This window comes from Oncorhynchus nerka, linkage group LG13 (genome assembly GCF_034236695.1).
Source record: "Oncorhynchus nerka isolate Pitt River linkage group LG13, Oner_Uvic_2.0, whole genome shotgun sequence".
Taxonomy (NCBI): Eukaryota; Metazoa; Chordata; class Actinopteri; order Salmoniformes; family Salmonidae; genus Oncorhynchus; species Oncorhynchus nerka.
The window spans coordinates 87043325-87070996 of NC_088408.1; the positions used below are offsets into that span (position 1 = coordinate 87043325).

Consider the following 27672-nt stretch of genomic DNA (forward strand, 5'->3'; position numbering starts at 1 on the left):
CAGTGCACTCTTCCATCACATGTACAGCGGATTCTCAAGATCTTGCACACTAATGAGATGCTATTGAGCCCACACTACTACACTGTCGGAGCCAAGGACTACATGCTTTCTGGTAAGTTTTGATTACAATACTGGGTGGGTGAATATATTTTATGACATACATTATTATTTGTTAACTAGTAAATAGTAGCCTACAGCAGTGTGTTTAAATAATTTATAACTTGTTAACAATTTCTGCTAGTTATTTTTTGCTACCATGTGGGTTTTAGCTTGCTTTGAGCCTGCTAACCGAGGAGTGTAATTCACCTGTTTCCATACATGTTTCATTTTAAAATACGTATCAACAAAGCAGTTGTTTAATCTAACTGCTTAACTATTTACCTGTACATGGAATTGTATTGGGTTTTAAAAAAATGTTTAAAAAAAATGTTTATACGAAAATGCCACAGGCACTATCTGATGTGTGGAGACATTAAACTGCAGAAAATGTAGAAGGAAAAGCTGTGTATATTTGCAAATATTGTGCCAAATCATATGTGAAGAATGCAACACAGATGCAGAATCATCTGGCCAAGTGCATAAAGTTCCCTCAGTGCTCACAATAAGCAACCTCTGACAAAAGTCCCTCTACTTCTATTTGAGGTGAAAATTATTAATCAGACACCTTATCGATAGCAACAGCTCATGGTCCTCCTGGAATCAATATTTTTATTTGACTCAATGGAGGAACATCGTCAGATAAATAGTGATGAATGTATTGCTCGAGCTGTGTATGCAACTGGTTCACCTCTGATGCTCACAGTCAATGTGTATTGGGAGAGATTTCTGAATGTTCTTCGCCCAGCATACACCCCTCCAACCAGACATGCTTTATCTACTCATTTGCTGGATGCAGATTTCAACAGAGTTTAAGTGAAGGTCAAGCAAATCATAGAGAAAGCAGACTGTATTGCAATCATCTCTGATGGGTGGTTGAATGTTTGTGGGCAAGGAATAATTAACTACATCATCTCCACCCCTCAACCAGTATTCTACAAGAGCACAGACACAAGGCACCACAGACATAACGGTCTCTACATTGCAAATGAGCTGAAGGCAGTCATTAATGACCTTGTACCACAGGAGGTTTTCGCACTGGTGACAGACAATGCTGCAAACATGGGTAGACCAAACAAGGCTGCTTGTTCTACCCTCACATCACACCCATTGGCTGTGCTGCCCATGCATTGAATCTGCTCCTCAAGGACATCATGGCACTGAAAACAATGGATATACTCTACAAGAGAGCCAAGGAAATGGTTAGGTATGTGAAGGGTCATCAAGTTATAGCAGCAACCTATCTCACCAGGTTGCTGGTGAGGTAGCAGATTCACTTGGTGCTGGTGAGCACCAAGTGAGAAGAATAAGAGCACCACATTGAAGCTGCTCAGCAACACCCATTGGGGTGGTGTTGTCATGTTTGACAGTCTCCTGGCGGGGAAGGAGTCTCTCCAAGAAATGGCCATAGCACAGTCTGACGATATGGACAGCCCCATCAAGAGGATCCCCCTGGATGATGTATTTTGGGAGAGAGTGGTAAGCAGCCTGAAACTCCTGAAACCGGTAGCAGTTGTCATTGCACGGATTGAGGGAGACAATGCCATCCTGTCTGGTCTGATGTTCAGACTCTGCTTGCAGATGTAAGAGAAGAAATATGTACTGCCCTGCCCACTTCACTGTTGCTCCAAGCAGAGGAAAGCATCCTGTCTGGTGCAGAGATCAACAAGGCCAATGGTGTCATCACTACCATGTCTCGCCACCTTGTCCTGGATGAGGGCAAGGTTCTTGGCAGTCTGGCAAAGTACACTTCCAAGCAAGGGCTTTGGGATGGAGATGCAATATGGCAGTCTTGCCAACATATCTCATCAGCCACCTGGTAGGGACTTTGTGGATCTGAGGCTCTTTCCCCTGTTGTCTCTATCATCCTCCAAATCCCACCAACATCAGCCGCCTCGGAGCACAACTGGTCCTTGTTTGGGAACACACACACCAAAGCACGCAACAGGCCGACCAATACAAGGTTTGAAAATTTGGTGGCCGTCTGGGCAAATTTTTGCCTTTTTGAGCCTGACAACGAGCCATCCTTAACAAGGTTGGAAAGTGACAGTGAAGATGAGGCCTTAGAGTCTGATGTTCAAGAGGTGGACATTGAGGAGGTCCAGTGAGAAGACATGGAAACCTGAGAGGAAGACAACCAAAGCTTTTGTTTCTAGACTATCATTTTAAAGATGTATGTTGAAAACGTTTTTGGGAGATGCGATGGATCATTGGGGATCATTCAATATTCCATTTATTTTGTTGTTCAGTGAAATCATCCCATGTTTAGTCAACTCATTTAATTAAAGTTCAATTTGTAACTAAATATATGTATTTTTCTATTGGAAGGATTTAATCATTTACAATTATGTCTACTTATGAGGTAAAATGTTGTGTTTCTGTCTCCATATGATATGGTAAATATATCCAATGCAAAAACCATCTACATTTAAATGGTATTAATATTAATTTGCATATATTTCCATTAATTCCTACGGAAAGTTTCCACCTGAATATTCCCCAAAATGTGCAACCCTACCCTCCATCTTATCAATTGTCTCTAAATTTTAAAGTATACAATATGTTGTACCGTATATGCTGTTGTCCTAAGATCCAGTCCTTAAAATAGTATAAGAGCATCTTGAACTCTGACCACTGAAAAGTATAGTGGAGCAGAGAGTTTATAAATTGGCTATAAAAAAACTCTGCATTTCCAAGGACAAAATTGATGGTCTTTGCGTTTCATTGCCAAGCCCTCATGTGGACCCACAAAGCCTATTATTATAATAATATCAATCATTTAGATTCTATTTCTATGTGCGTGCCCTGGTAATTTCCAGTCCTATCATATTACTGTGTTTTATTTCCTCTTCATAGGGACACTGAGTGGTGTCCTCTTCATAGGGACACTGAGTGGTTTCCTCTTCATAGGGACACAGAGTGGTTTCCTCTTCATAGGGACACTGAGTGGTTTCCTCTTCATAGGGACACTGAGTGGTTTCCTCTTCATAGGGACACTGAGTGGTTTCCTCTTCATAGGGACACTGAGTGGTTTCCTCTTCATAGGGACACTGAGTGGTTTCCTCTTTATATGGACACTGAGTGGTTTCCTGTTCATAGGGACACTGAGTGGTTTACTTGAGCTACTGTACAAGTGGTGGGGTTGTTTGAAAAGTACATGTTCCTCATCAACAGCAGCCCACATCCCATTTCATCAGCACACCAACACAATGACACCTGGTCACAACCACACATCCTCCTCCCCTTAGCTCGTATCTCTAGAGCATATAAAATCAAATCTTCTTGGTCACATGCTTCGTAAAGAACAGGTGTAGACTAACAGTGAAATGATTATTTATGGGCCCTTCCCAACAATTGAGAGAGAGAGAAAATAGAGAACTATTATAAAAGTAATAATAAAAACACAACAAGTAATCTCTTATAGTATGTCATTGTTCAACTTCCTACTCAAACCATGTTTTGAATTAACATCAATGTGGATTATGTGTTTTCATCATATGTACATATGGCTTATGATACGCTACATGACCAAAATTATGTGGACACCTGCTCTTCGAAAATCTCATTCCAAAATCATGGGCAATAATATGAAGTTGGTCCCCCCTTTCCTGTTACAGCCTCCACTCGTCCGGGAAGGCTTTCCACTAAATGTTGAAACATTGCTGCGGGGATTTGCTTGCTTTTAGCCACAAGAGCATTAGTGAGGTCGGGCACTGATGTTGGGCAATTAGGCTTGGTTCATATTCGGCATTCCAATTCACCCCAAAGGTGTTTGATGGGGTTGTGGTCAGGGCTCTGTGCAAGCCAGTCAAGTTCTTCCACAACGAACGACAAACCATTTCTGTATGGATCTTGCTTTGCACGGGGGCATTGTCATGCTGAAACAGGATATGGCCTTCCCCAAACTGTTGCCACAAAGTTGGAAGCACAGAATCGTCTAGAATGTCGTTGTATGGTGTAGAGTAAATGTTTCCCTTCACTGGAACTAAAGGACCTAGCCTGAATCATTAAACAGCCTCCTCCACCAAACAGTCCACGTGTAATCACGCCAGACCAGGCCCCCCACATCTGGGTTTTTAACCTGCGGGATAGTGGTGGGGTTATGGTATGGGCAGGCATAAACTACGGAAACAAACACAATTACACTTAATTGATGGCAATTTAAATCCAGAGAGATACTGTGACAAGATCCTGAGGCCCATTGTCGTGCCATTCATCCGCCGCCATCACCTCATGCTTCAGCATGATAAGCCACGGCCCCATGTTGCAAGGATCTGAACACAATTCTTGGAAGCTGAAAATGTCCCAGTTCTTCCATGGCCTGCATACTCACCAGACATGTCACCCATTGAGAACGTTTGGGATGCTCTGGATCGCCGTGTACGACAGCATGTTCCAGTTCCCGCCAATATCAGCAACTTCGCACAGCCATTGAAGAGGAGTGGGACAACATTCCACAGGCCACAATCAACAGCCTGATCAACTCTATGTGAAGGAGATGTGTCGCACTGCATGAGGCAAATGGTGGTCACACCAGGTACTGACTGGTTTTCTAATCCACACCCCTACCTTTTTATAGGTATCTGTGACCAACAGATGCATATCTGTATTCCCAGTCATTTGAAATCCATAGATTAGGGCCTAATAAATGTATTTAAATTGACTGATTTCCTTAAATGAACTCTAACTAGGTAAAATCTTAGAAATTGTTGCCTGCATTTATATTTTTGTTGAGTATAATAATCTGTAATGCACTCTGAGCCATAACAATTCACACTTGTTTTTACATCCTAAATAGTTGATAGCACGCACGCAGTGTTTGTTGTCTTACCTTAAGCAGTGCTGGATCTATCCCTTTGATTTTGGGTGCAGGGACAGGAGGCAGCAGAATCACCATCAATCTGAGAGGAAGAGGAAGAGATGAGATGAAGATGACTGTGTGTGTGTGTGTGTGTGTGTGTGTGTGTGTGCGTGCATGACTGTGTGTGTGTGTGTGTGTGTGTGTGTGTGTGTGTGTGTGTGCGCATGCCTGTGTGTGTGTGTGTGTCCTCACCTCTGCTGCTGAGAGAAGATGATGAGCATGAGGAGAATGGCCACGCCCACAGCCCCGAAGATCAGGACCAGAGTCACAGGGAACGTTGACTCTAGAACAGGATCATCATCATCAACTTAATCATCATCATCGTCTTCATCACGGCCATCATCATCATCATCATGGACCATCATCATCACGGACCATCATCATCATCATCATCACCACCAACATCACGGACCATCATTATCATCATCATCACCACCAACATATCTTATAATGAAGAACACTTATTTAACCATTGTCATTATGCAGTGATACTATCTTACAAGATGGCTGCCATGTTTGTTCCCAGGGACGGCAGTTGAAAAATCTGTCTGAAATGGGCACTTTTACAGTAATGTTGATTAATGTGCGCTGTCTCTGTAAAACTGCATTTAATAGTGTAAACAACACAGCCCCTCCTCTTCCCTCTGCCTCAACATGAGCCACCCTGTCTGACTCCACCCAGACCCCGCTCTACCACGCCCTGCCTGGCCCCAACCTGCCCTGCCCGAACCCACCTGACCCCAACCTCTCACCTTTATTGGGAATCTCTGGCACGTGGACAAAGATGACATCACTGAACTCCCCAAAGTTATTGAAGGCCCTCATTGCACAGTGCACACGCACCTCGTACGTCTCTCCTGTCTGAAGGCCGTAGATAGACTGCTGGGTGCCAAACTCATGCTCCAACTGAGAGAGAGACGGGGAAGAGGGAGACATGGGAAAAAACATTCGTAAGAGAGGAATATGATGTAAAGCTATGAAATGTCCAAATAAAAAGTTATTATGTCTCAGAGTAAATGTGTTTCTATATACAGTCTTCTGTGCCACAAACAAACTTGGTACTGTCGCCGATTGAGGCAGTCAACAACAGAATCTCTCCACTTGTTTGTGTCTATGAGAGGTTGATCTGTCAGTGACCTTCCCTGGCCTTGCCCTCTAACTCCTCTGACCCCTGCCCCTCATCAAGACCCTGTTTTCCCAGAAGGCCTAGCTCTGGCTTCCGCTACGGCCCCATCGAAGCTACAGAGGCAGTTGGGTAATAGGCCGTCAGGTGTGTGTGTGTGTGTGTGTCCCTGTGACTCACCACTTTCCAGTGTGAGCTGTTCCTCCTCCTGTACTGGACTTCATACACCAGTGTCAACCATCCAACGGATACGTCGGCCGAGGGCGGGGGTTCCCAGGTCGCCACGATGTCATAGTTCAGGCCCGACCGGCTGATGTTCAGCAGCGTCCAATTCAGAGCCACTGGCGGGTCAGGGTGCACTGGCAGGGACGAAAGGGCATAGGTCAGTATATGAATGACTGGCCAATAAATGACCAACAGTGTAAAGTGGTTTCCTTCTCCATATGCATTATGCACTGATGAGACAAGTCAACCAATTTAGAATTGTCTTCAACATAAACCTCAATTGGTTTTATCATGTGTTTTTGAGCTGGACTGGGACAAAGCCTGTACCCCTTGTGGCTCCCAGGACCAAAATCTCACGTTCCGCTGCTAGTCTATAGACCAGGGGTCCCCAACTACATTCAGCCGCCGGCAGATTGTTTCTTGAGCGGAGGGTCGAGGGGCCAGAACATAATTATAAATAACTTGTACACTGCAAATGGACCGCAATAAGCCCAAACAGATACAGTATTTGACTAAATATAATCATTTCAAACCTTGATTACATTGGGATGTGTTCACATGTGTCTCTATGGGAAGACTTGGGAACACATTTCCTACATCACTTTGGGAAGACTTGGGAACACATTTCCTACATCACTTTGGGAAGACTTGGGAACACATTTCCTACATCACTTTGGGAAGACTTGGGAACACATTTCCTACATCACTTTGGGAAGAGACTACATGAAGGAACACAACATCATTTCCATTTATCACTTTGGGAAGATCACTACATCACTTTGGGAAGACTTGGGAACACATTTCCTACATCACTTTGGGAAGACTTGGGAACACATTTCCTACATCACTTTGGGAAGACTTGGGAACACATTTCCTACATCACTTTGGGAAGACTTGGGAACACATTTCCTACATCACTTTGGGAAGACTTGGGAACACATTTCCTACATCACTTTGAGCGGATTTCCTGCCGATTTTTTCCTGATGTATTTTCTGTCCAACAATAAAATGTTTTAACTCAATTATTTATTTAAGAGTTCATTTATTTACTTTTACATGGGGGGCCAAATAAAATGATCCGCGGGCCGCCAGTTGGGGAACCCTGCTATAGAAAATGTCTATCACACTGTCCACCTTACATTAGAAGAGCATGTCTGACACCTGTCCCCGCCCAGTGTACCTGTATCCACTAGTCCAGGTGTGAAACCTCCGAATAATAACAACAGCTGCTGCTACGATCAATCATTATCATCGGTTCTATTCTGACTGAGGATTGTCCTCCCCTCCTCCTTCTGTTCATCCCTGCTGTCATCTTTCATTTCACCTCTGAACACAGGGTTTCTGGTAGAAACGGCCTCCATCCCTCAGCTATCGTTAGTCTCACATGCTGATCGTCCTTCTCTGCTTTTGGAGGGGCGGGATGGAGAAGTTGCTTTACAATATTTCATTATTTTTCCTACGGTGTCCGTCTAATATGGATCCTTGTCATTTCCACACATGTTCCCACTGTTAGGTAAATTAGATACAGTATATTAAAACTGTGGGAGCATGGACTGACATTGACCAACATGCAACAGGACAAGGCTGTTGTCCTAGTATTTCTGATAACGTGTTGGCCCTCTCGGCCTTACTGCTCCTGGTCCTCCTGGGAACCCAGTGTGCTTACAGGTTTTCATTTCAACCCAATTACTTCTGTCAACATGACACGAAACAGTAATCAACCCCTCGTCCCACGACATGTTTGGATGGCCCCTCAACCAATCAGGTAGATGGATGCAACAAAGTGTTTAAAGTCAACTGCCACTGATGATGTCAAGACTGAGACTTGATGACAATTGTGTATTTCAAACAGTCAAGTTCTGGATTTTTCAAAGACATCAGTGGCTTCCAGAAAATGAACAGGGATTTCATTGAGAACCCCACCCAGTAGGTAAACCAGTCAGGCCCATTCAGATTCCTCAGTTCTGCATCTGGGCATAAATAAGTGTCTAGGGGCTATCAACTAAGTGTTGTTAAGTACAACAGTCCATGTTAGCATGTCTCTGTCGTGCCCTCACCAATGTCCTGCAATTCGAAGCACAAGGTATCGTAGGTTTTGTTCTGGCGTTCAGAGTGGAGCCGCACACAGTATTTGATCCAGATAACCGTGTTGTTCTTATTAAAGAAGCACTCGTTCTTCACAGAGGAGGAGTAGTCAGGGCACTCCTTCCATTCCTTCGTCAAGTCATTCCTAAGGGAGAGAGAGGTATTTTACAGGTCTATTATGCAAATATACATTTTAGAGGTATATGTAGGCATACTCTCAAGTAGGGGTGTGCCGTGTACCCGGACAAAATGAGTATCGGAACGGATATGGAGAATTTTCAGAATACGATTATGACGCAAGTACTATTTATTATTATCCGTGATCAGAAAAAAAACGCGTCCAAGTAAGTAAATCGCATTTAAAATCACACTTCCTGTTTTTTAAATAATGTATAATGAGATCGGCACACCCCTACTCTCAAGTCCGCATCGGTCATTGACAAAGAGAGAATAAAACTTCAACAATAAACAGCTATCTCTCTCTGCTCACTTCTTCCAGTACTGGATTTGCAGTGCTCCGGGTTCCGTGAGATTCTGGAAGCTTCCGGGACTCCACCAACACCTAAACGTCTCCTGTTCCCTGGACTTACACCCAGTCAAATGAGGAGCCTGGACGGAGGGATCTGAGAGAGAGATTTTTATATTGAAAAATACCTTTATTTGCCCAGTAGTTTGATTTCAGCACAATCTTTAATTCTGAGAGAGAGAAAGAGAGAGAGAGAGAGAGAGGAGAGAGAGACTTCAATGCTCACAGAGAAGCAAACTAACAAAATAACATGGGCTACTGCATAAGACAAGACACAGTATGTGACTCCATCTGTGGTGTGGATCAAATCTTTCATTAGGAGAAATATGCAGGCCTCTGGGGTGTGGACTTGGAACAAACTTTGATATGGGGTGGAACTGAGTGTAATTGAGTTTGTGCTTTCCTCTGGGTTGAGACAGGGAGAAGCAAAGCATTTCATACAACAGTTAATCAATGGCTGTTCATACATATACATTCCAAACCCCTGCTAGCTGTGCTCTGTGCATTTCAATCAGACAGAGCAACCCCTGCTAGCTGTGCTCTGTGCATTTCAATCAGACAGAGCAACCCCTGCTAGCTTGATTTAGATGCACTATTGTAAAGTGGCTGTTCCACTGGATGTCTTAAGGTGAACGCACCAATTTGTAAGTCGCTCTGGATAAGAGCGTCTGCTAAATGACTTAAATGTAAATGTAAATGTAGCTGTGCTCTGTGCATTTCAATCAGACAGAGCATTACTACTGTACAAAACAGTGACATTTTGAGTCATCAAATCTTGGTAGCAGGGCACCTGAGTGTAACCTAAATATACAGTTTCCTACTCTGTTTTTCCATTGCCACTTCTCTTCGATCCCTCATCAGCCACTTCTCTTCCTCTACCCCCTCCACACCCCCACCGGCCCATCCTCCCTTCCTCTACCCCCTCCACACACCCCCCCGGCCCATCCTCCCTTCCTCTACCCCTCCACACACACCCCCACCGGCCCATCCTCCCTTCCTCTACCCCCTCCACACACCCCACCAGCCCATCCTCCCTTCCTCTACCCCCTTCAATCATGGGCATTAATATGGAGTTGGTCCCCCCACCGGCCTATCCTATACCCCCCTCCACACCCTCACCGGCCCATCCTCCCTTCCTCTACTCCCTCCACACACACCCCCACCGGCCCATCCTCCCTTCCTCTACCCCCTCCACACACACCCCCACCAGCCCATCCTCCCTTCCTCTACCCTCCAATCATGGGCATTAATATGGAGTTGGTCCCCCCCACCGGCCTATCCTATACCCCCTCCACACCCTCACCGGCCCATCCTCCCTTCCTCTACCTCCTCTACACACCCAGCCCCCACCGGCCCATCCTCCCTTCCTCTACTCCCTCCACACACACCCCCACCGGCCCATCCTCCCTTCCTCTACCCCCTCCACACACACCCCCACCGGCCCATCCTCCCCTCCTCTACTCCCTCCACACACACCCCCACCAGCCCATCCTCCCTTCCTCTACCCCCTCCACACACACCCCCACCAGCCCATCCTCCCTTCCTCTACTCCCTCCACACACACCCCCACCGGCCCATCCTGCAGCACAGAACCCAGAACCCACAAAGTTATCTACTCTCATAAACATGTCTACTAAAATCTTCAAATACTAGCCATTTCAATGAAAATGTACTTGTACATTTTTTGTTTGTGGAAATGCTTTGCATTTGATAAGTGGCAATATCATCACCATCACAACCATTATCAACATGGAACATACACTACAGGACCAAAAGTATGTGGACACCTGTTTGAACATCTCATTCCAAAATCATGGGCATTAATATGGAGTTGGTCCCCCCTTTGCTACCTCCACTCTTCTGGGAAGTCTTTCCACTAGATGTTGGAACATTGCTGCAGGGAATTTCTTCCATTCAGCCACAAGAGCATTAGTAAGGTTGGGTACTGATGTTGGGCAATTAGGCCTGGCTCGCAGTTGGTGTTCCAATTCAACCCAAAGGTGTTCGACGGGGTTGAGTTCAGGGCTCCGTGCAGGCCAGTCAAGTTCTTACACACCGATCTTGACAAACCATTTTTGCATGGACCTCACTTTGTGCACGAGTGCATAGTCATACTGAAACAGGAAAGGTCCTTCCCCAAACTTTTGCCACAAAGTTGGAATCACAGGATTATCTAGAATGTCATCGTATGCTGTAGTGTTAAGATTTCCCTTCACTGGCACTAAGGAGCCTAGTCCCGAAACATTAAAACAGCCCCAGGCCATTATTCCTCCTCTACCAAACGTTACAGTTGTCAGATATGTATTCGGGCAGGTAGCGTTCTCTTGGCATCCGCCAAACCCAGACTTGTCTGTCGGGACTGCCAGATGGTTCAGCGTGACTCATCACTCCAGATTAGTCAGCACTCGGCAGTCCTGTTCTGTGAGCTTGTGCGGCCTACCACTTCTGAGCCGTTGTTGCTCTTCGACGTTTCCACTTCACAATACCAGCACTTACAGTTGACCTGGGCAGCTCTAGAGGGCAGAAATTTGACGAACTGACCTGTTGAAAGGTGGCATCCTATGACGGTGCAACATTGAAAGTCACTGAGCTCTCCAGTAAGGCCATTCTACTGCCAATGTTTGTCTATGGAGATTGCATGGCGGTGTGCTCGATTTTATACACCTGTCAGCAACGGGCGTGGCTGAAATAGCCAAATCCACTCATTTGAAATGGTGTATTTGGATACTTGTGTGTATTTAGTGTATTTCTCAGTTTCTTTGTGGTGTTAAATACATGTACATACTGCATTCAGGTTTTATGTGAATATGGGCCTACATCTCCTATTTCAGTGCATTCCTCTCTCTCGCTTTCTCTTCCTCTCTTTCTCACACCAAGGTCGATCGGTTGCTCCCTGCACTGTTAGTTCAACCCTCCCTAACTCCCACCCCTCGAATTCCAGCTGCCACAATCAGAGTTACTGCAGACCTGGTAAGCCATGAGGCCACAACCTATAGCAAGGAGAATGGCCTACAAGTCAAGTCAACTCAAAGTTTATTTGTCATTCCGTAATCACATGGCACAACACAGTAAAATAAAATGCTTACTTGCAGGTTCACTTACGACAGGGTGCATAACAAGAGGGAATAGTTATAATAAACTAAATATAATACAGAATATAAATACAGTGAGGCACTTAAACAATGTTTGTTTTTGTGTGTTTGTATGTTTGGGCATATGTGCTGAGAGTCTGCAAGGAGACTGTTGGTGTGCAGGTGGTCAGCAGTCATTATGTAGATAATGACCGTACCATCTAAACCAAGGTGACTGTTGGTGTGCAGGTGGTCAGCAGTCATTATGTAGATAATGACCGTACCATCTAAACCAAGGTGACTGTTGGTGTGCAGGTGGTCAGCAGTCATTATGTAGATAATGACCGTACCATCTAAACCAAGGAGACTGTTGGTGTGCAGGTGGTCAGCAGTCATTATGTAGATAATGACCGTACCATCTAAACCAAGGAGACTGTTGGTGTGCAGGTGGTCAGCAGTCATTATGTAGATAATGACCGTACCATCTAAACCAAGGAGACTGTTGGTGTGCAGGTGGTCAGCAGTCATTATGTAGATAATGACCGTACCATCTAAACCAAGGAGACTGTTGGTGTGCAGGTGGTCAGCAGTCATTATGTAGATAATGACCGTACCATCTAAACCAAGGAGACTGTTGGTGTGCAGGTGGTCAGCAGTCATTATGTAGATAATGACCGTACCATCTAAACCAAGGAGACTGTTGGTGTGCAGGTGGTCAGCAGTCATTATGTAGATAATGACCGTACCATCTAAACCAAGGAGACTGTTGGTGTGCAGGTGGTCAGCAGTCATTATGTAGATAATGACCGTACCATCTAAACCAAGGAGACTGTTGGTGTGCAGGTGGTCAGCAGTCATTATGTAGATAATGACCGTACCATCTAAACCGTTGTGACATATCTTTTCCTGTTTGAAGCTGGTGTACAAAACTGAAAGTAAAAGACGCAAAAACTCAATTGTGGAACGGGAAGCATAGAAATAGCATATCCACCGCTTCTTAGATTTACTTTCAATGACAGATCTATAACGTACATATCTATGTGAATTTGGTTGGGTCGGCCAAAAAGTTACATATTGAAGCTTTAAGATACTCGGAGTACAATATTAATTTTAAAAAATCTAACCCCTGTCAACTGAAAGATTTGATTAATGGTAGAGATTCATCGAAGAAAACACGTACAGATGTAGGTTCTTAATTTGAGACAGTTTTCTACAACAAGAATATAATCCTGCCGCAACAGGAAATGTGAATTATTATGTGTATTAAATATGTATGGACATTTTTGTAGGGGTTGATACATTTTTCATTAGGGCAAATCAAGTCTGACATTTCTATGTGGAAATTACAAACTTTAGAAGCCTTTTTAAAACTCAAATACACATTTGTATGTCCTGCTTTGCAGGATAATTCTCAGCAACAAAAGAGTGATCAAATTAAGATCCTCCCATCTGCATCTTAAAACAACTTGCCAAGGCAATTACTGTAAAGCTAAACTAATAGGCGAAGCATGAATGGAAATATTACATTAAAGAACCTTCCCAAACGGATTAAAGAAACATACGGGTCTGAACTGTAAATGGTTTACGAATGTCAAATCATGACTTTTTCTCTCAAAATGTATCAAAACTGACTAAGATCAAATAAATCTGAGTCATGATACAATAATAATAATAGTAATAATAAGGCCCCGTCAAAAGAAAGTGTACTCCATCGTAGCTTGTGTACTAGGCTAAGTAAGTGTACTCCATCGTAGCTTGTGTACTAGTAGGTAAGTAAGTGAAAGGATTGTGATGAATTAATGCTGAAGTTGTAAAGTTGTAAGTGGTTTTATATTAAAGTGTCTGCTAAATTACCATATAATGAGGCAATTCTCCACTAATCTATCACCAACGGGACACATCTATCCAGCCTCCCAGCCTAAAGTGAGTCAGGTGTGAAAGGTCCGAGGTGAAACGGTCTCCTGCATGCTCATTCAAACCTTTGATGTGTACATTTTTGACAACTAAAGGTCCAGAGACCATCGTCAGTAGCTTTTTGTGATGTCATCTACCGCCAGGTACACAATTATTGGCACACTTGATAAAGATGAGCAAAAAAGGACAAATAAATCATTCTCTCTCTCTCTCACTCTCAAACAGTGTTTGCCTGCATTTCTTCCTCCATACAGCGTAGCTAGGAAACAAGAGCCAGACTCACTGCCCAGATGTCCGCTTTGGTCATCATGCATCATACAGACCCTCACCAGTCAAAATAAATCACTTTATGTGAGTACCAAAGCTGCCTGGTGACTAGTGATAAATCCTGGTTTGAAAAGAGCAAAAGGCATGATAGGGATGAATCAGTGGGTATATTGCTAAACGGTAAGTTAATTACCCTGAAGAGGCTAACGCTGACTCATTTACAACTCATCCCTTAAAAGGGAAATGTTAACATGTTTCAACTCATATTCATCATCTCCAGCACCACCCCAACATCAACACACATGTATGTGAAAATGGCACATTTCTATGTTTAGTAGTAAAATAGATATGGCATCATCAACAAATGAGTTGTTGACGAGACGGGTTGGTTGTTTTAGCAACAAAAATGATGTGTGTGCACAACCATGGGGCAAAACAGATGAGGTTGGCTTAGATTGTTGACAACATTTTTTGTGGGGGGGGGGGCATATTATGGGGTGGCAGGTAGCTTAGTGGTTAGAGCTTTGGGCCAGTAACCGAAAGGTTGCTAGATCAAAACCCAGAGCTGACAAGATGAACATCTGTAATTCTGCCCCTGATCACTGTTCCTAGGCCACCATTGTAAATAACAATTTGGATATGGCTACCATGTTCTCTGACAATAAGATAATGCTCTTGGCATATTTCGTGGGAACGTTGCAAGAACATTCCGGTGTCCATAGAAGTTGAACCTGAGGCCAATGTCGGCGCCCCCAATGGAAATACAATCAGCATAATACAAAAATCCCCATAAAAATCATTACCGCATCTGCCCATGTCGCACTACGGCATCTGCCCATGTCGCACTACGGCATCTGCCCATGTCGCACTACGGCATCTGCCCATGTCGCACTACCGCATCTGCCCATGTCGCACTACCGCATCTGCCCATGTCGCACTACCGCATCTTCCCATGTCGCATTACCGCATCTGCCCATGTGGCACTACCGCATCTGCCCATGTCGCACTACCGCATCTGCCCATGTCGCACTCCCGCATCTGCCCATGTCGCACTACCTCATCTGCCCATGTCGCACTACCGCATCTGCCCATGTCGCACTACCGCATCTGCCCATGTCGCACTACCGCATCTGCCCATGTCGCACTACCGCATCTGCCCATGTGGCACTACCGCATCTGCCCATGTCGCACTACCGCATCTGCCCATGTCGCACTCCCGCATCTGCCCATGTCGCACTACCGCATCTGCCCATGTCGCACTACCGCATCTGCCCATGTCGCACTACCGCATCTGCCCATGTCGCACTACCGCATCTGCCCATGTCGCACTACCGCATCTGCCCATGTCGCACTACCGCATCTGCATCTGCCCATGTCGCACTACCGCATCTGCCCATGTCGCACTACCGCATCTGCCCATGTCGCACTACCGCATCTGCCCATGTCGCACTACCACATCTGCGGCGAAAGGTGACAAAGCTAGAGCGGTATTTGTCAGAACATGCGACATCCCGAAAATCTTCTCTTCTCACAAAATCGTCTGCAGCATCCGAACGATTTGGCCTACAACTATTATGACCCCTCAATGGAAAGATGACTCTCACACAATGGTTTTGACCTCCACAAGTGTCAGGAGACTTGTCTGAAGTTGGTACAGCAGATCTGCCAACTTCTGTCTGTAGCATCCGGACAGTTTGGGCTACTCTGTGCAAAGGTGAGACTCTCATGAACACGTACAGTGGGGCAAAAAAGTATTTAGTCAGCCACCAATTGTGCAAGTTCTCCCACTTAAAAAGATGAGAGAGGCCTGTAATTTTCATCACTTCATTTTCATCATCATTTTCATCACTTCAACTATGACAGACAAAATGAGAAAAATAAAATCCAGAAAATCACATTGTAGTATTTTTACTGAATTCATTTGCAAATGATGGTGTCGTCCAGGTTAGGGGAGGGTTTGGCTGGGGTAGGCAGTCATTGTAAATAAGAATTGGTTCTTAACTGACTTGCCTAGTTTAAAATAAGTAAAGCATGTCTACATGCGTGTGCTATCCGAGTTAGCATGCATTTCTACATGCATAAAAAGGACGTTCACAATAATTAAAAACAGCCTTTTATTGTCATTACATTCACAGGCTCATCAGAATGCCATGTTGGCCTTTACAGTTTCTTCTTCATTTAGACACACCAGCTAGCTGCAGTCTGATCCTTGCCTTAAATGTTCCCATCATTAGATCCTTACCTTAAATGTTCCCATCATTAGATCCTTGCCTTAAATGTTTCCCATCATTAGATCCTTGCCTTAAATGTTTCCCATCATTAGATCCTTGCCTTAAATGTTCCCATCATTAGATCCTTTCCTTAAATGTTCCCATCATTAGATCCTTTCCTTAAATGTTCCCATCATTAGATCCTTGCCTTAAATGTTCCCATCATTAGATCCTTGCCTTAAATGTTTCCCATCATTAGATCCTTGCCTTAAATGTTCCCATCATTAGATCCTTGCCTTAAATGTTCCCATCATTAGATCCTTGCCTTAAATGTTCCCATCATTAGATCCTTGCCTTAAATGTTCCCATCATTAGATCCTTGCCTTAAATGTTCTCATCATTAGATCCTTGCCTTAAATGTTCCCATCATTAGATCCTTGCCTTAAATGTTCCCATCATTAGATCCTTGCCTTAAATGTTCCCATCATTAGATCCTTGCCTTAAATGTTCCCATCATTAGATCCTTGCCTTAAATGTTCCCATCATTAGATCCATTGCTCCCTTGTAACTACTGTGCTTAAACCTGTAGCTCTGAATACAGATGTGATTAGCTAGTAAGTGACCTATATCCACCCCCATAGGCCCCATGTAATATCCCTCTGCTTTACAGGACATTCTGTCATTTTAAAAGCATGTCCTTTCACCAACCATGTTGCTCTCTCCACTTAAGTGTCCAAATCAGTGGGATTAAATGTGATTTCCGTGCAAATTGAGTTAGGCTACATCCATTCAGAGCATGACATGAGAAAGGCCACAGCTTTTTACACACACATTAACGTGCACACAAACACACACAAAAACACTGTACACACAGACTAAACACACAGAACAGAGGAAGCTGTTGTTTCTTACTAGTCTCTGAGGTACGCTGGCAATTCTTTGCTCTTAGCTTTCTATCACCGGTACAAACCAAATTAAATGCTACTCAAGGCCATCGCACTGTGTATACACGTCTGCAGGACTGATCCATTAAAGCCAAACAGATGAGCAAGACAGACAGAGTGAGTGTTATAAAAACAGTGTTTACTAAACACTAATTCTATTAAGTAGGATGATAATAGCTAATAATAACTGCTACAGTAAATGTGTGTTGACGGGGAAGGTCTCCTCTGACTGGGGTGTTCATGCAGCATTATTACATTAGTAACCCTAGAATTAGGATTATAATACCAATAGGATCTCTATGACATTAACCATATCCATCATTAACTCATCTGACTAATTAGCAAATGATGGTAGACAGTATAGTTTGTCACCACACTGATAAGAGAGACGTGGGATAAAACTCAATCCACAAGGCTGGGTATGTCTTACAATATGGAATAGATTGAGACACACACACCAACATAACCACAGAAACACACACACACACGCGTGCGTGCAGCAGGTGGGACCTTTTGACTTTGAGCAAGAAGAAAACGAGATACTGGCTAATGTTCTATCCTCATTTCAAAGTTATCCAATAGGTGAGGGCAATATGTGACCCATTTCAGGAAACTATGCTTATGTCACGGGTCACTACTTCACAGGAGAGCCATTTGAACGTAAAGTTTTTTTTTTTTTTATCAAAATGCATTTTTTTGGCAGACATGCCTTCTCGAACATGTGAACTTTTATGTGCCTTAATAACAAAATTGTATGCCATCTGTAAATACGAAAACAATTGATATATTACGAGCCTAGTTGGTTTAGCCAAAGAAGACATTAACCTTCCCACTCGCCATGATTGCCTGAGATAATGAGTGGGCTGGACATGCCGAGAGATGAGTTTGTATTGGTCTGCCATATAGCACGCTTCTGTCTATTTGAACTGGACAGTATGTCTAGGTAATCCTGTCTAACCTGGCTTTAAAAAAAATGTAGCATGTATTACAACTGCATAAGTGTTGTTCTCCACTTTCTGGAGGACTGAGTTTTGAAATCAGTGGAATTTGAGTGTGATAGCTAAGGAGATGGAGAAAACACCTGTCTCCGGATTACATCTTCAAACTAAGGGTAACCATGGCATCTGACAGGAGACACGTCCAACCATGAATAGTCTAGCTAGCTACATTTTCAGATATTACACATTTCTAATTGACAGAAAGAGCCATTTGCTTGGCTAGCTATAGCCTAATGTTAGCTAGCTAATGTTCAACCTGGTTGGTTAGCTACCTGCAGATTCATGCAGGGTAGTAATGTCATGAGTTGTGATTATGGTTCATTGTTTACCAAACTAACTAGCTAGAGGGGAGGGGTTTTGAGTACAGATTTGAAAACCTCTAGCTGGCCGGCTGGCTAGCATTACGTGTATGAGCTTATTATTTGTATCTCAGAGCCATTTGCTTAGCTAGCTATAGCCTAATGTTAGCTAGCTATAGCCTAATGTTAGCTAGCTAACATTAGATTACCAACCAGGTTCATTTGTAGATTCATGCAGGATAGTAACATCATTATGTGATTATGGTTCATTAGGGTTCATTGTTTACCTAACTAGTTAGCTAACTACATGAAAAGACTCTACTATGCAAGTAACCATTTATAGTGCATTCGTAAATTCAGTCTGGCCATCTACACCGGTTTCAGAGCACTCTCGTCTGAGTGTGCGAGACAGCGCAGAATAACTGATGAATTTACAAATGCTCAACACCCGTTGAATATGGCCGGTGTCAGTAAACTCATCAGCCAGAGTGTCTGCTGTGCGCTCTGAACGCGAAGTGTTCTGAATTTACGAACGGGCAATCTGACAGCACAGTTGCAGTCACCAACGCTCTGGATAACAACACTCTGCTAGGGAAAGTAATGTTGTTGTTGCTGTTCTCGCTCACTTAGATGTCTGGAAGTAGCTAGCAACTTAGGTTGTGTGCTTGACTGCTGTTAGTACATTCGGATGAACCCTTAAAGAGATGGGTGGGGCTAAAGCTTAAGAGGTTGTGAACGATGCTGAATGGGTGTAGACAAAGAAGAGCTCTCCAATAGTCGTACCAAAACATTCAAAGGACATTCTCTCAAAAGTTAGTTTACAAGTTTATCAACATTCAAAGCAAAATTACTTTCCCACTGTTCCTCAACTGTAGTTTTGTAGCTCTGAGTCTTTACTTTTATCCAATGTAAAAAACACAATTAAATATTTTGCTACATAAGACCGATTTGAGCCGGACAGTCACATACGGTCTTTATATTAGATAAATCTCAAGAAAGGAATAAAGGAAGGGACTATTCACACCAAGGCTGGTTGTTGAAATCGTCTTCTCCATCATGATACGTGAACAGGATCTCGTGACCGATGGCGATGTCCCGGTGCCTTGGATTAGCATGATTAATTATCCTGATTATCCTTATTATCCTGAGCTGGTGCTTGAATTGGAGACCTGGATTTTAACCCAAAAGTTCTCTAGTAGCCACTGCTTACCTGCAAAATTGTCGCATCAGATACCTCCATGTTGTCATTCAGTGCAGCCTGGATGGTAAACATGGGTGTACTTTTCAAAAGGGGAGGGTTGGAGGGGGGTTGAGTACAGATTTGAAAAACCTTCCCCTAGAAACCAAATGGAGTGGCAGGACATTAAGATGCTAATTCTTAAGCAGCGTTTTGGCAAACTATGTATATCTACGGTTCTGCTGTGTCACCATGACCTGCTGGCCCATATGTCTTCCTGGCACCAACCTGACACACACACACAATTCCATTCAGGAAGTGGTTGAGATTTCAAATCATCGATGTAGGAAGTGCTCCAATAAAACTTTTCTCAAATCTAAACATGTGTTTTTCAGAATATGAAAAATAAGCCTGAATGACAAAGAAATGTTAAAGTACACTACCTTTTCAAAAGTTTGGGGTCATTTAGAAATGTCCTTGTTTTTGAAAGAAACACTATTTTTTTGTCCATTAAAATAACATCAAATTGATCAGAAATACAATGTAGACATTGTTAATATTGTAAATGACAATTGTAGCTGGAAACAATTGTAGCTGGATTTTTTATGGAATATCTACATAGGCGTACATAGGCCCATTATCAGCAACCATCACTCCTGTGTTCCAATGGCATGTTGTTAGCTAATCCAAGTTGATCATTTTAAAAGGTGAATTGATCATTAGAAAACCCTTTTGCAATTATGTTAGCACAGCTGCAAACTGTTTTTCTGATTAAAGAAGCAATAAAACTGGCCTTCTTTAGACTAGTTGGGTATCTGGAGCATCAGCATTTGTGGGTTCGATTACAAGCTCAAAATGGCCAGAAACAAAGAACTTTCTTCTGAAACTCGTCAGGCTATTCTTGTTCTGAGAAATGAAGGCTATTCCATGCGAGAAATTGCCAAGAAACTGAAGATCTCATACAATGCTGTCTACTACTCCCTTCACAGAACAGAGCAAACTGGCACTAACCAGTATAGAAAGAGGAGTGGGAGGCCCCGGTGCACAACCTATCCAAGAGGACAAGTACATTAGTGTCTAGTTTGAGAAACAGACGCCTCACAAGTCCTCAACTGGCAGCTTCATTAAATAGTACCCGCAAAACACCAGTCTCAATGTCAACAGTGAAGAGGCAGCTTCTGGATGCTGGCCTTCTAGGCAGAGTTGTAAAGAAAAAGCCATATCTCAGACTGGCCAATAAAAATAAAATATTAAGATGGGCAAAAGAACACAGACACTGGACAAAGGAAGATTGGAAAAATGTGTTATGGACAGACAAATCTAAGTTTGAGGTGTTCGGATCACAAAGAAAAACATTTGTGAGACGCAGAAAAAATAAAAAGAGGCTGGAGGAGTGAACCATCTGTCAAGCATGGTGGGGTAAAAGGGATCTTGAAGAAGGAAGGCTATCACTCCATTTTGCAACGCCATGCCATACCCTGCAGATGGCGCTTAATTGGAGCCAATTTCCTCCTACAACAGGACAATGACCCAAATCAGAGCTCCAAACTATGCAATAACTATTTAGGGAAGAAGCAGTCAGCTGGTATTCTGTCTATAATGGAGTGGCCAGCACAGTCACCGGATCTCAACCCTATTGAGCTGTTGTGGGAGCAGCTTGACAATATGGTACATAAGAAGTGCCCATCAAGCCAATCCAACTTGTGGAAGGTGCTTCAGGAAGCATGGGGTGACATCTCTTCAGATTACCTCAACAAATTGACAACTAGAATGCCAAAGGTCAGCAAGGCTGTAATTGCTGCAAATGGAAGATTCTTTGACGAAAACAAAGTTTGAAGGACACAATTATTATTTCAATTAAAAATCAAAATTTATATCCTTGTCAACGTCTTGACTATATTTCCTATTCATTTTCCAACTCATTTTCATGGAAAACAAGTGACCCCAAACATTTGAACGGTAGTGTATATTGGGTCATATCTTAAGCTGTAGGCCTGAATAGCCTAATTTCCACAAGACTACAAACGTTGAGCTCAGCTGTAGGGTAAAAAACATATTTACACCGTAAGCGGTTAAAAAGACACTTTAAAGCACGTGTCAAACTCTTTCCACGGAGGGCCGAGCGGTCGCAGCTTTTCGCTTCTCCCTTGTACTTGATTGATGAATTGAGGTCACTGATTAGTAAGGAACTCCCCTCACCTGGTTGTCTGGGTCTTAATTGAAAGTAAAAAAATAAAACCTGCAGAAACTCGGCCCTCCGTGGAATGAGTTTGACAACCCTGCTTTAAATGGTCTTTTTAACTGTTTTTAAGGGGGGAATATGCTTTTTACCGTACAACTGAGCTTCACCGTTTGGAGTCTTGTAAAGTTTTTACACCCCTGCTTTAGAGGTTCATGCTGAGGCATCATCCTGGTTTTGAAGTGAACAGATGAGGATGAGGTATTGGTTGTGTATGTAACATTTACATGTATGTATAAAGGAAGCTTCAGTGAATTATGCCCCTATACTGTACATCATCAAGTTAAAGGTCAACTAACCATAAGGTGGACAGGCTGAGGGGCCGTGTTAGACTACACCCTGTTTTCATGGACAGAAACTAAGCACAGAGAGACACAGACAGATGGGACAGACACACTGAACACCAGATTCACACAAGGGATTGAGTTGGTTTAGTATTCTAGTGAGGACTTCTGGTACTCACAAGTACAGTAAAATGTGTACACACACACACACACACACACACACACACACACACACACACACACACACACAAATGTCCATAACAAACCAAACCCCTGTGTTCAGATCTACAAAGACAACTTCAACACACCTCTAAGAAACAAAGAGAATCCCCTATAAAAGTTAACTGGAGCTCTATCTAAGGTTGAAAACCTATTCAACTTGTCAATGTTTACACCATGCTAGTCCATATTCACAAACTACTGTCTGCACACCAAAACGTCTTATTCTGAAAACAGACCGGAAGCAAACCTGTGAAATGAAAGTAGCAGGAGTTGTTCGTTTTTAAAGTACATTAAACCATTTAGTGAATGTATATGGCCATAGGAAAAATAACTACTCAGTTAATAGCTTCCAATTGATTCATTCACCCCCTCTCCCCTGTAACTATCCCCCAGATCATTGCTGCAAATGAGAATGTGTTCTCAGTTCATTTACCTTGTAAAATAAGAGTTAAAGAAAATACAACAATACTTCTATGTGGGTTTGATTGAGTTGAGCCTTAAGACCATCATCCCCATTCTACTTTGAAGTGTGATAACCATAGTTTGCCGGGGTCCACTCACAGTCCCAGACAGATTAGCCAGGATCCAGTCATTTATTAGCCCAAGATAATGTTCATCTCCTGTAATAACCTCCAACCACAGCATTAGCTTGGTTATGTCATATTAAGAATGGCTGAGAGTAAATATAGATGAGTCGGTCGGGTTACAGTTACCCTTCTCAACACACTGCTTTGGCATTGGATTGCTTTGTTAAGATTAGTCGCTGGTCTCTCACACGGACTGACTGAGGTGGTTCTAGCCTAGTTTTCACTGGGGGCTTTTAGTTGTCATGAGCCAACATCAAATATTCTCACATCATTTTGTTCTGTTACTGGCCTCTTTATAGAGTATGTTTCTACCTGGAACATGGAATAAGGCCTGAGCATTGTATGGTTTCTCCAGGCTAATATCTGCCAGATGTTTGAATGTTGTGCCAAGAACACTACGAGAACTGAACAAAGCTGGGATCTCCTGGCAAGAGGCCAAAGCCCTAATACAGAAGAGAGTGAGGTGGAGAGCCATGGTGGACGCCCAATGTTGTGCCAGTGGCACCCTGAACTAGTAGCACAAATGGGAAATGTATCATCTTAACATCCCTCATACCCTCCCTCCCTCACCCCTTGAAAGTTCTTCCCTGGTTCTCCTTCCATTCTTTCCCATAAATCCTTGTCTGTATCGTTGGGCCCTGTCTATCCTTAACTTGTCTGTATCGTTGGGCCCTGTCTCTCCTTAACTTGTCTGTATCGTTAGGCCCTGCCTCTACTTAACTTGGCTGTATCGTTAGGCCCTGCCTCTACTTAACTTGGTTGTATCGTTAGGCCCTGTCTCTCCTTAACTTGGCTGTATCGTTAGGCCCTGCCTCTACTTAACTTGGCTGTATCGTTAGGCCCTGTCTCTCCTTAACTTGGCTGTATCGTTGGGCCCTGCCTCTACTTAACTTGGCTGTATCGTTAGGCCCTGTCTCTCCTTTAACTTGGCTGTATCGTTAGGCCCGGTCTCTCCTTTAACTTGGATGTATCGTTGGGCCCTTTTCTCTCTTTAACTTGGCTGTATCGTTGGGCCCTGCCTCTACTTAACTTGGCTGTATCGTTGGGCCCTGTCTCTACTTAACTTGGCTGTATCGTGGGGTCCTGCCTCTACTTAACTTGGCTGATTCGTTGGGCCCTGCCTCTACTTAACTTGGCTGTATAGTTGGGCCCTGCCTCTACTTAACTTGGCTGTATCGTTGGGTCCTGCCTCTCCTTAACTTGGCTGTATAGTTGCGCCCTTTTCTCTCCTTAACTTGGCTGTATCGTTGGGCCCTTTTCTCTCCTTAACTTGGATGTATCGTTGGGCCCTTTTCTCTCCTTAACTTGGCTGTATAGTTGGGCCCTTTTCTCTCCTTAACTTGGCTGTATCGTTGGGCCCTGTGTCTACTTAACTTGTCTGTATCGTTGGGACCCATTCTCTCCTTAACATGGATGTATCGTTGGGCCCTGCCTCTACTTAACTTGTCTGTATCGTTGGGCCCTTTTCTCTCCTTAACTTGGATGTATCGTTGGGCCCTTTTCTCTCCTTAACTTGGCTGTATAGTTGGGCCCTTTTCTCTCCTTAACTTGGCTGTATCGTTGGGCCCTGTGTCTACTTAACTTGTCTGTATCGTTGGGACCCATTCTCTCCTTAACATGGATGTATCGTTGGGCCCTGCCTCTACTTAACTTGTCTGTATCGTTGGGCCCTTTTCTCTCCTTAACTTGGATGTATCGTTGGGCCCTTTTCTCTCCTTAACTTGGCTGTATCGTTGGGCCCTTTTCTCTACTTAACTTGGATGTATCGTTGGGCCCTGCCTCTACTTAACTTGGCTGTATCGTTGGGCCCTTTTCTCTCCTTAACTTGGCTGTATAGTTGGACCCTTTTCTCTACTTAACTTGGCTGGATCGTTGGGCCCTTTTCTCTACTTAACTTGGATGTATCGTTGGGTCCTGCCTCTCCTTAACTTGGCTGTATCGTTGGGCCCTGCCTCTACTTAACTTGGCTGTATAGTTGCGCCCTTTTCTCTCCTTAACTTGGCTGTATAGATGGGCCCTTTTCTCTACTTAACTTGGCTGTATCGTTGCGCCCTTTTCTCTCCTTAACTTGGCTGTATAGTTGGGCCCTGCCTCTACTTAACTTGGCTGTATCGTTGGGCCCTTTTCTCTCCTTAACTTGGCTGTATCGTTGGGCCCTGCCTCTACTTAACTTGGCTGTATCGTTGGGCCCTTTTCTATCCTTAACTTGGCTGTATCGTTGGGCCCTGCCTCTACTTAACTTGGCTGTATCGTTGGGCCCTTTTCTCTACTTAACTTGGCTGTATCGTTGGGTCCTTTTCTCTCCTTAACTTGGCTGTATCGTTGGGCCCTGCCTCTACTTAACTTGGCTGTATCGTTGGGCCCTTTTCTCTCCTTAACTTGGCTGTATCGTTGGGCCCTGCCTCTACTTAACTTGGCTGTATCGTTGGGCCCTGTCTCTACTTAACTTGGCCAAGCCCTGCTACAAACCGTAAACACAACCCAGTACTGCTCTTTGTAGGGCTCAGACTGAGGGCTCTGAAATTGTAGTGCAATGTGTGTGTGTGTGTGTGTGTGTGTGTGTGTGTGTGTGTGGCAAGGCGTACCAAACGCTGTGCAGTCACCGCTTGTTTCTGCCTGCATGGCTAAATAGCAAGAGCCTCAAAATCAGCACAACAGGATCAATAGGTACGCAGGGTCCAGACAGTCAGACGCACGCACATAGGCACACACACTCACACACTAATCACCCTGGTCTGGCCCTAAACACAGGGAGCGTCTCCAAAAGCATATTTTCTACTTGTTATGCGGTCTGCCCACTGGTGAAAAAACATGTAGCTAAAGATTTCTAGGAAGGCCCAACAGAACTTGCATCTCATTAGGCACATCTGGTAAATATATGTAAAGGGTAGAAATATTAAAACAGGTTGGGGTAGAAACTATGACGGAACTAGAGAAACGCTGAGAGTTTCAGGGGCGTTTAGATAGAAGAGGTAGAGGAAATAGTGGAGTGAATAAGAGAGGAGAGAGAATGAGAGAGGCAGAGAGAGGCGGAGAAAGGAAGAAGATGTTTAACCGTTGTTGAGGAAGACTGGGCCAGTTCCAAATCACATACACATGGTTAGCAGATGTTAATGCGAGTGTAGCGAAATGCTTGTGCTTCTACTTCTGACAGTACAGTAATATCTAAAAGTAATCGAACAATTCCCTAACAACTACCTAATACACACAAATCTAAAGGGCTGAATGAGAATATGTGCATTTAAATATATGGATGAGCGATGGCCGAGCGGCATAGGCAAGATGCAATAGATGGTATAAAATATAGTATATACATATGATATAAGTAATGTAAGATATGTAAACATTATTAAAGTGGCATTATTTAAAGTGACTAGTGATCCATTTATTAAAGTGGCCAGTGATTTGTTCTCAATGCAGGCAACAGGCTTTCTGAGTCAGTGATGGCTGTTTAGCAGTCTGATGGCCTTGAGGTAGAAGCTGTTTTTCAGTCTCTCAGTCCCAGCTTTGATGCACCTGTACTGACCTCGCCTTCTGGATGTTAGCGGTATGAACAGAAAGTTGCTCGGGTGGTTGCTGTCCTTGATGATCTTTTTGGCCTTCCTGTGACGTTGAGTGCTGTAGGTGTCCTGGATGGCAGGTAGTTTGCTCCCGGTGATGCGTTGTGCAGACCTCACTACCCTCTGGAGAGCGTTGTGGTTAAGGGCGGTACAGTTGCCGTACCAGGCTGTGATACAGCCCGACAGGATGGTCTCGACTGTGCATCTGTAAAAGTTTGTCAGGGTTTTGGGTGACAAGCCAAATTTCTTCAGCCTCCTGAGGTTGAAGAGGCGCTGTTGCACCTTCTTCACCACACTGTCTGTGTGGGTGGACCATTTCAGTTTGTCTGTGAGGTGTACGCCGAGGAACTTAAAACTTTCCACCTTCTCCACTGCTGTCCCTTAGATGTGGATGAGGGGGTGCTCCCTCTGCTGTTTCCTGAAGTCCACAATCATCTCCTTAGCACTGCCTTCATTGACAACCAATCAAATGAACACGGAACTCTGTGGTTCAAATCAAATCAAATTTTATTTGTCACATACACATGGTTAGCAGATGTTAATGCGAGTGTAGCGAAATGCTTGTGCTTCTAGTTCCGACAATGCAGTGATAACCAACAAGTAATCTAACTAACAATTCTAAAACTACTGTCTTATACACAGTGTAAGAAGATAAAGAATATGTACATAAGGATATATGAGTGAGTGATGGTACAGAGCAGCAAACAGTAGATGGTATCGAGTACAGTATATACATATGAGATGAGTATGTAGACAAAGTAAACAAAGTGGCATAGTTAAAGTGGCTAGTGATACATGTATTACATAAGGATGCAGTCGATGATGTAGAGTACAGTATATACGTATGCATATGAGATGAATAATGTAGGGTAAGTAACATTATATAAGGTAGCATTGTTTAAAGTGGCTAGTGATATATTTACATCATTTCCCATCAATTCCCATTATTAAAGTGGCTGGAGTTGGGTCAGTGTCAATGACAGT

General features: G+C 43.6%; 1 protein-coding gene across 1 annotated transcript in view; it reads right to left on the reverse strand.

Moving 5' to 3' along the window:
- LOC115140321 (growth hormone receptor-like) overlaps nt 1–27672 on the reverse strand; it is a 79979-nt gene that overhangs the window by 16263 nt on the left and 36044 nt on the right. Inside the window, exons 3-8 of the mRNA XM_029678652.2 lie at nt 8881–9013; nt 8363–8535; nt 6261–6439; nt 5710–5863; nt 5150–5240; nt 4928–4997 (exon numbers count right to left, since the gene is read on the reverse strand). Coding sequence (XP_029534512.2) covers nt 4928–4997; nt 5150–5240; nt 5710–5863; nt 6261–6439; nt 8363–8535; nt 8881–9013 — 800 coding nt within the window. The remainder of the gene's footprint in view (nt 1–4927; nt 4998–5149; nt 5241–5709; nt 5864–6260; nt 6440–8362; nt 8536–8880; nt 9014–27672) is intronic.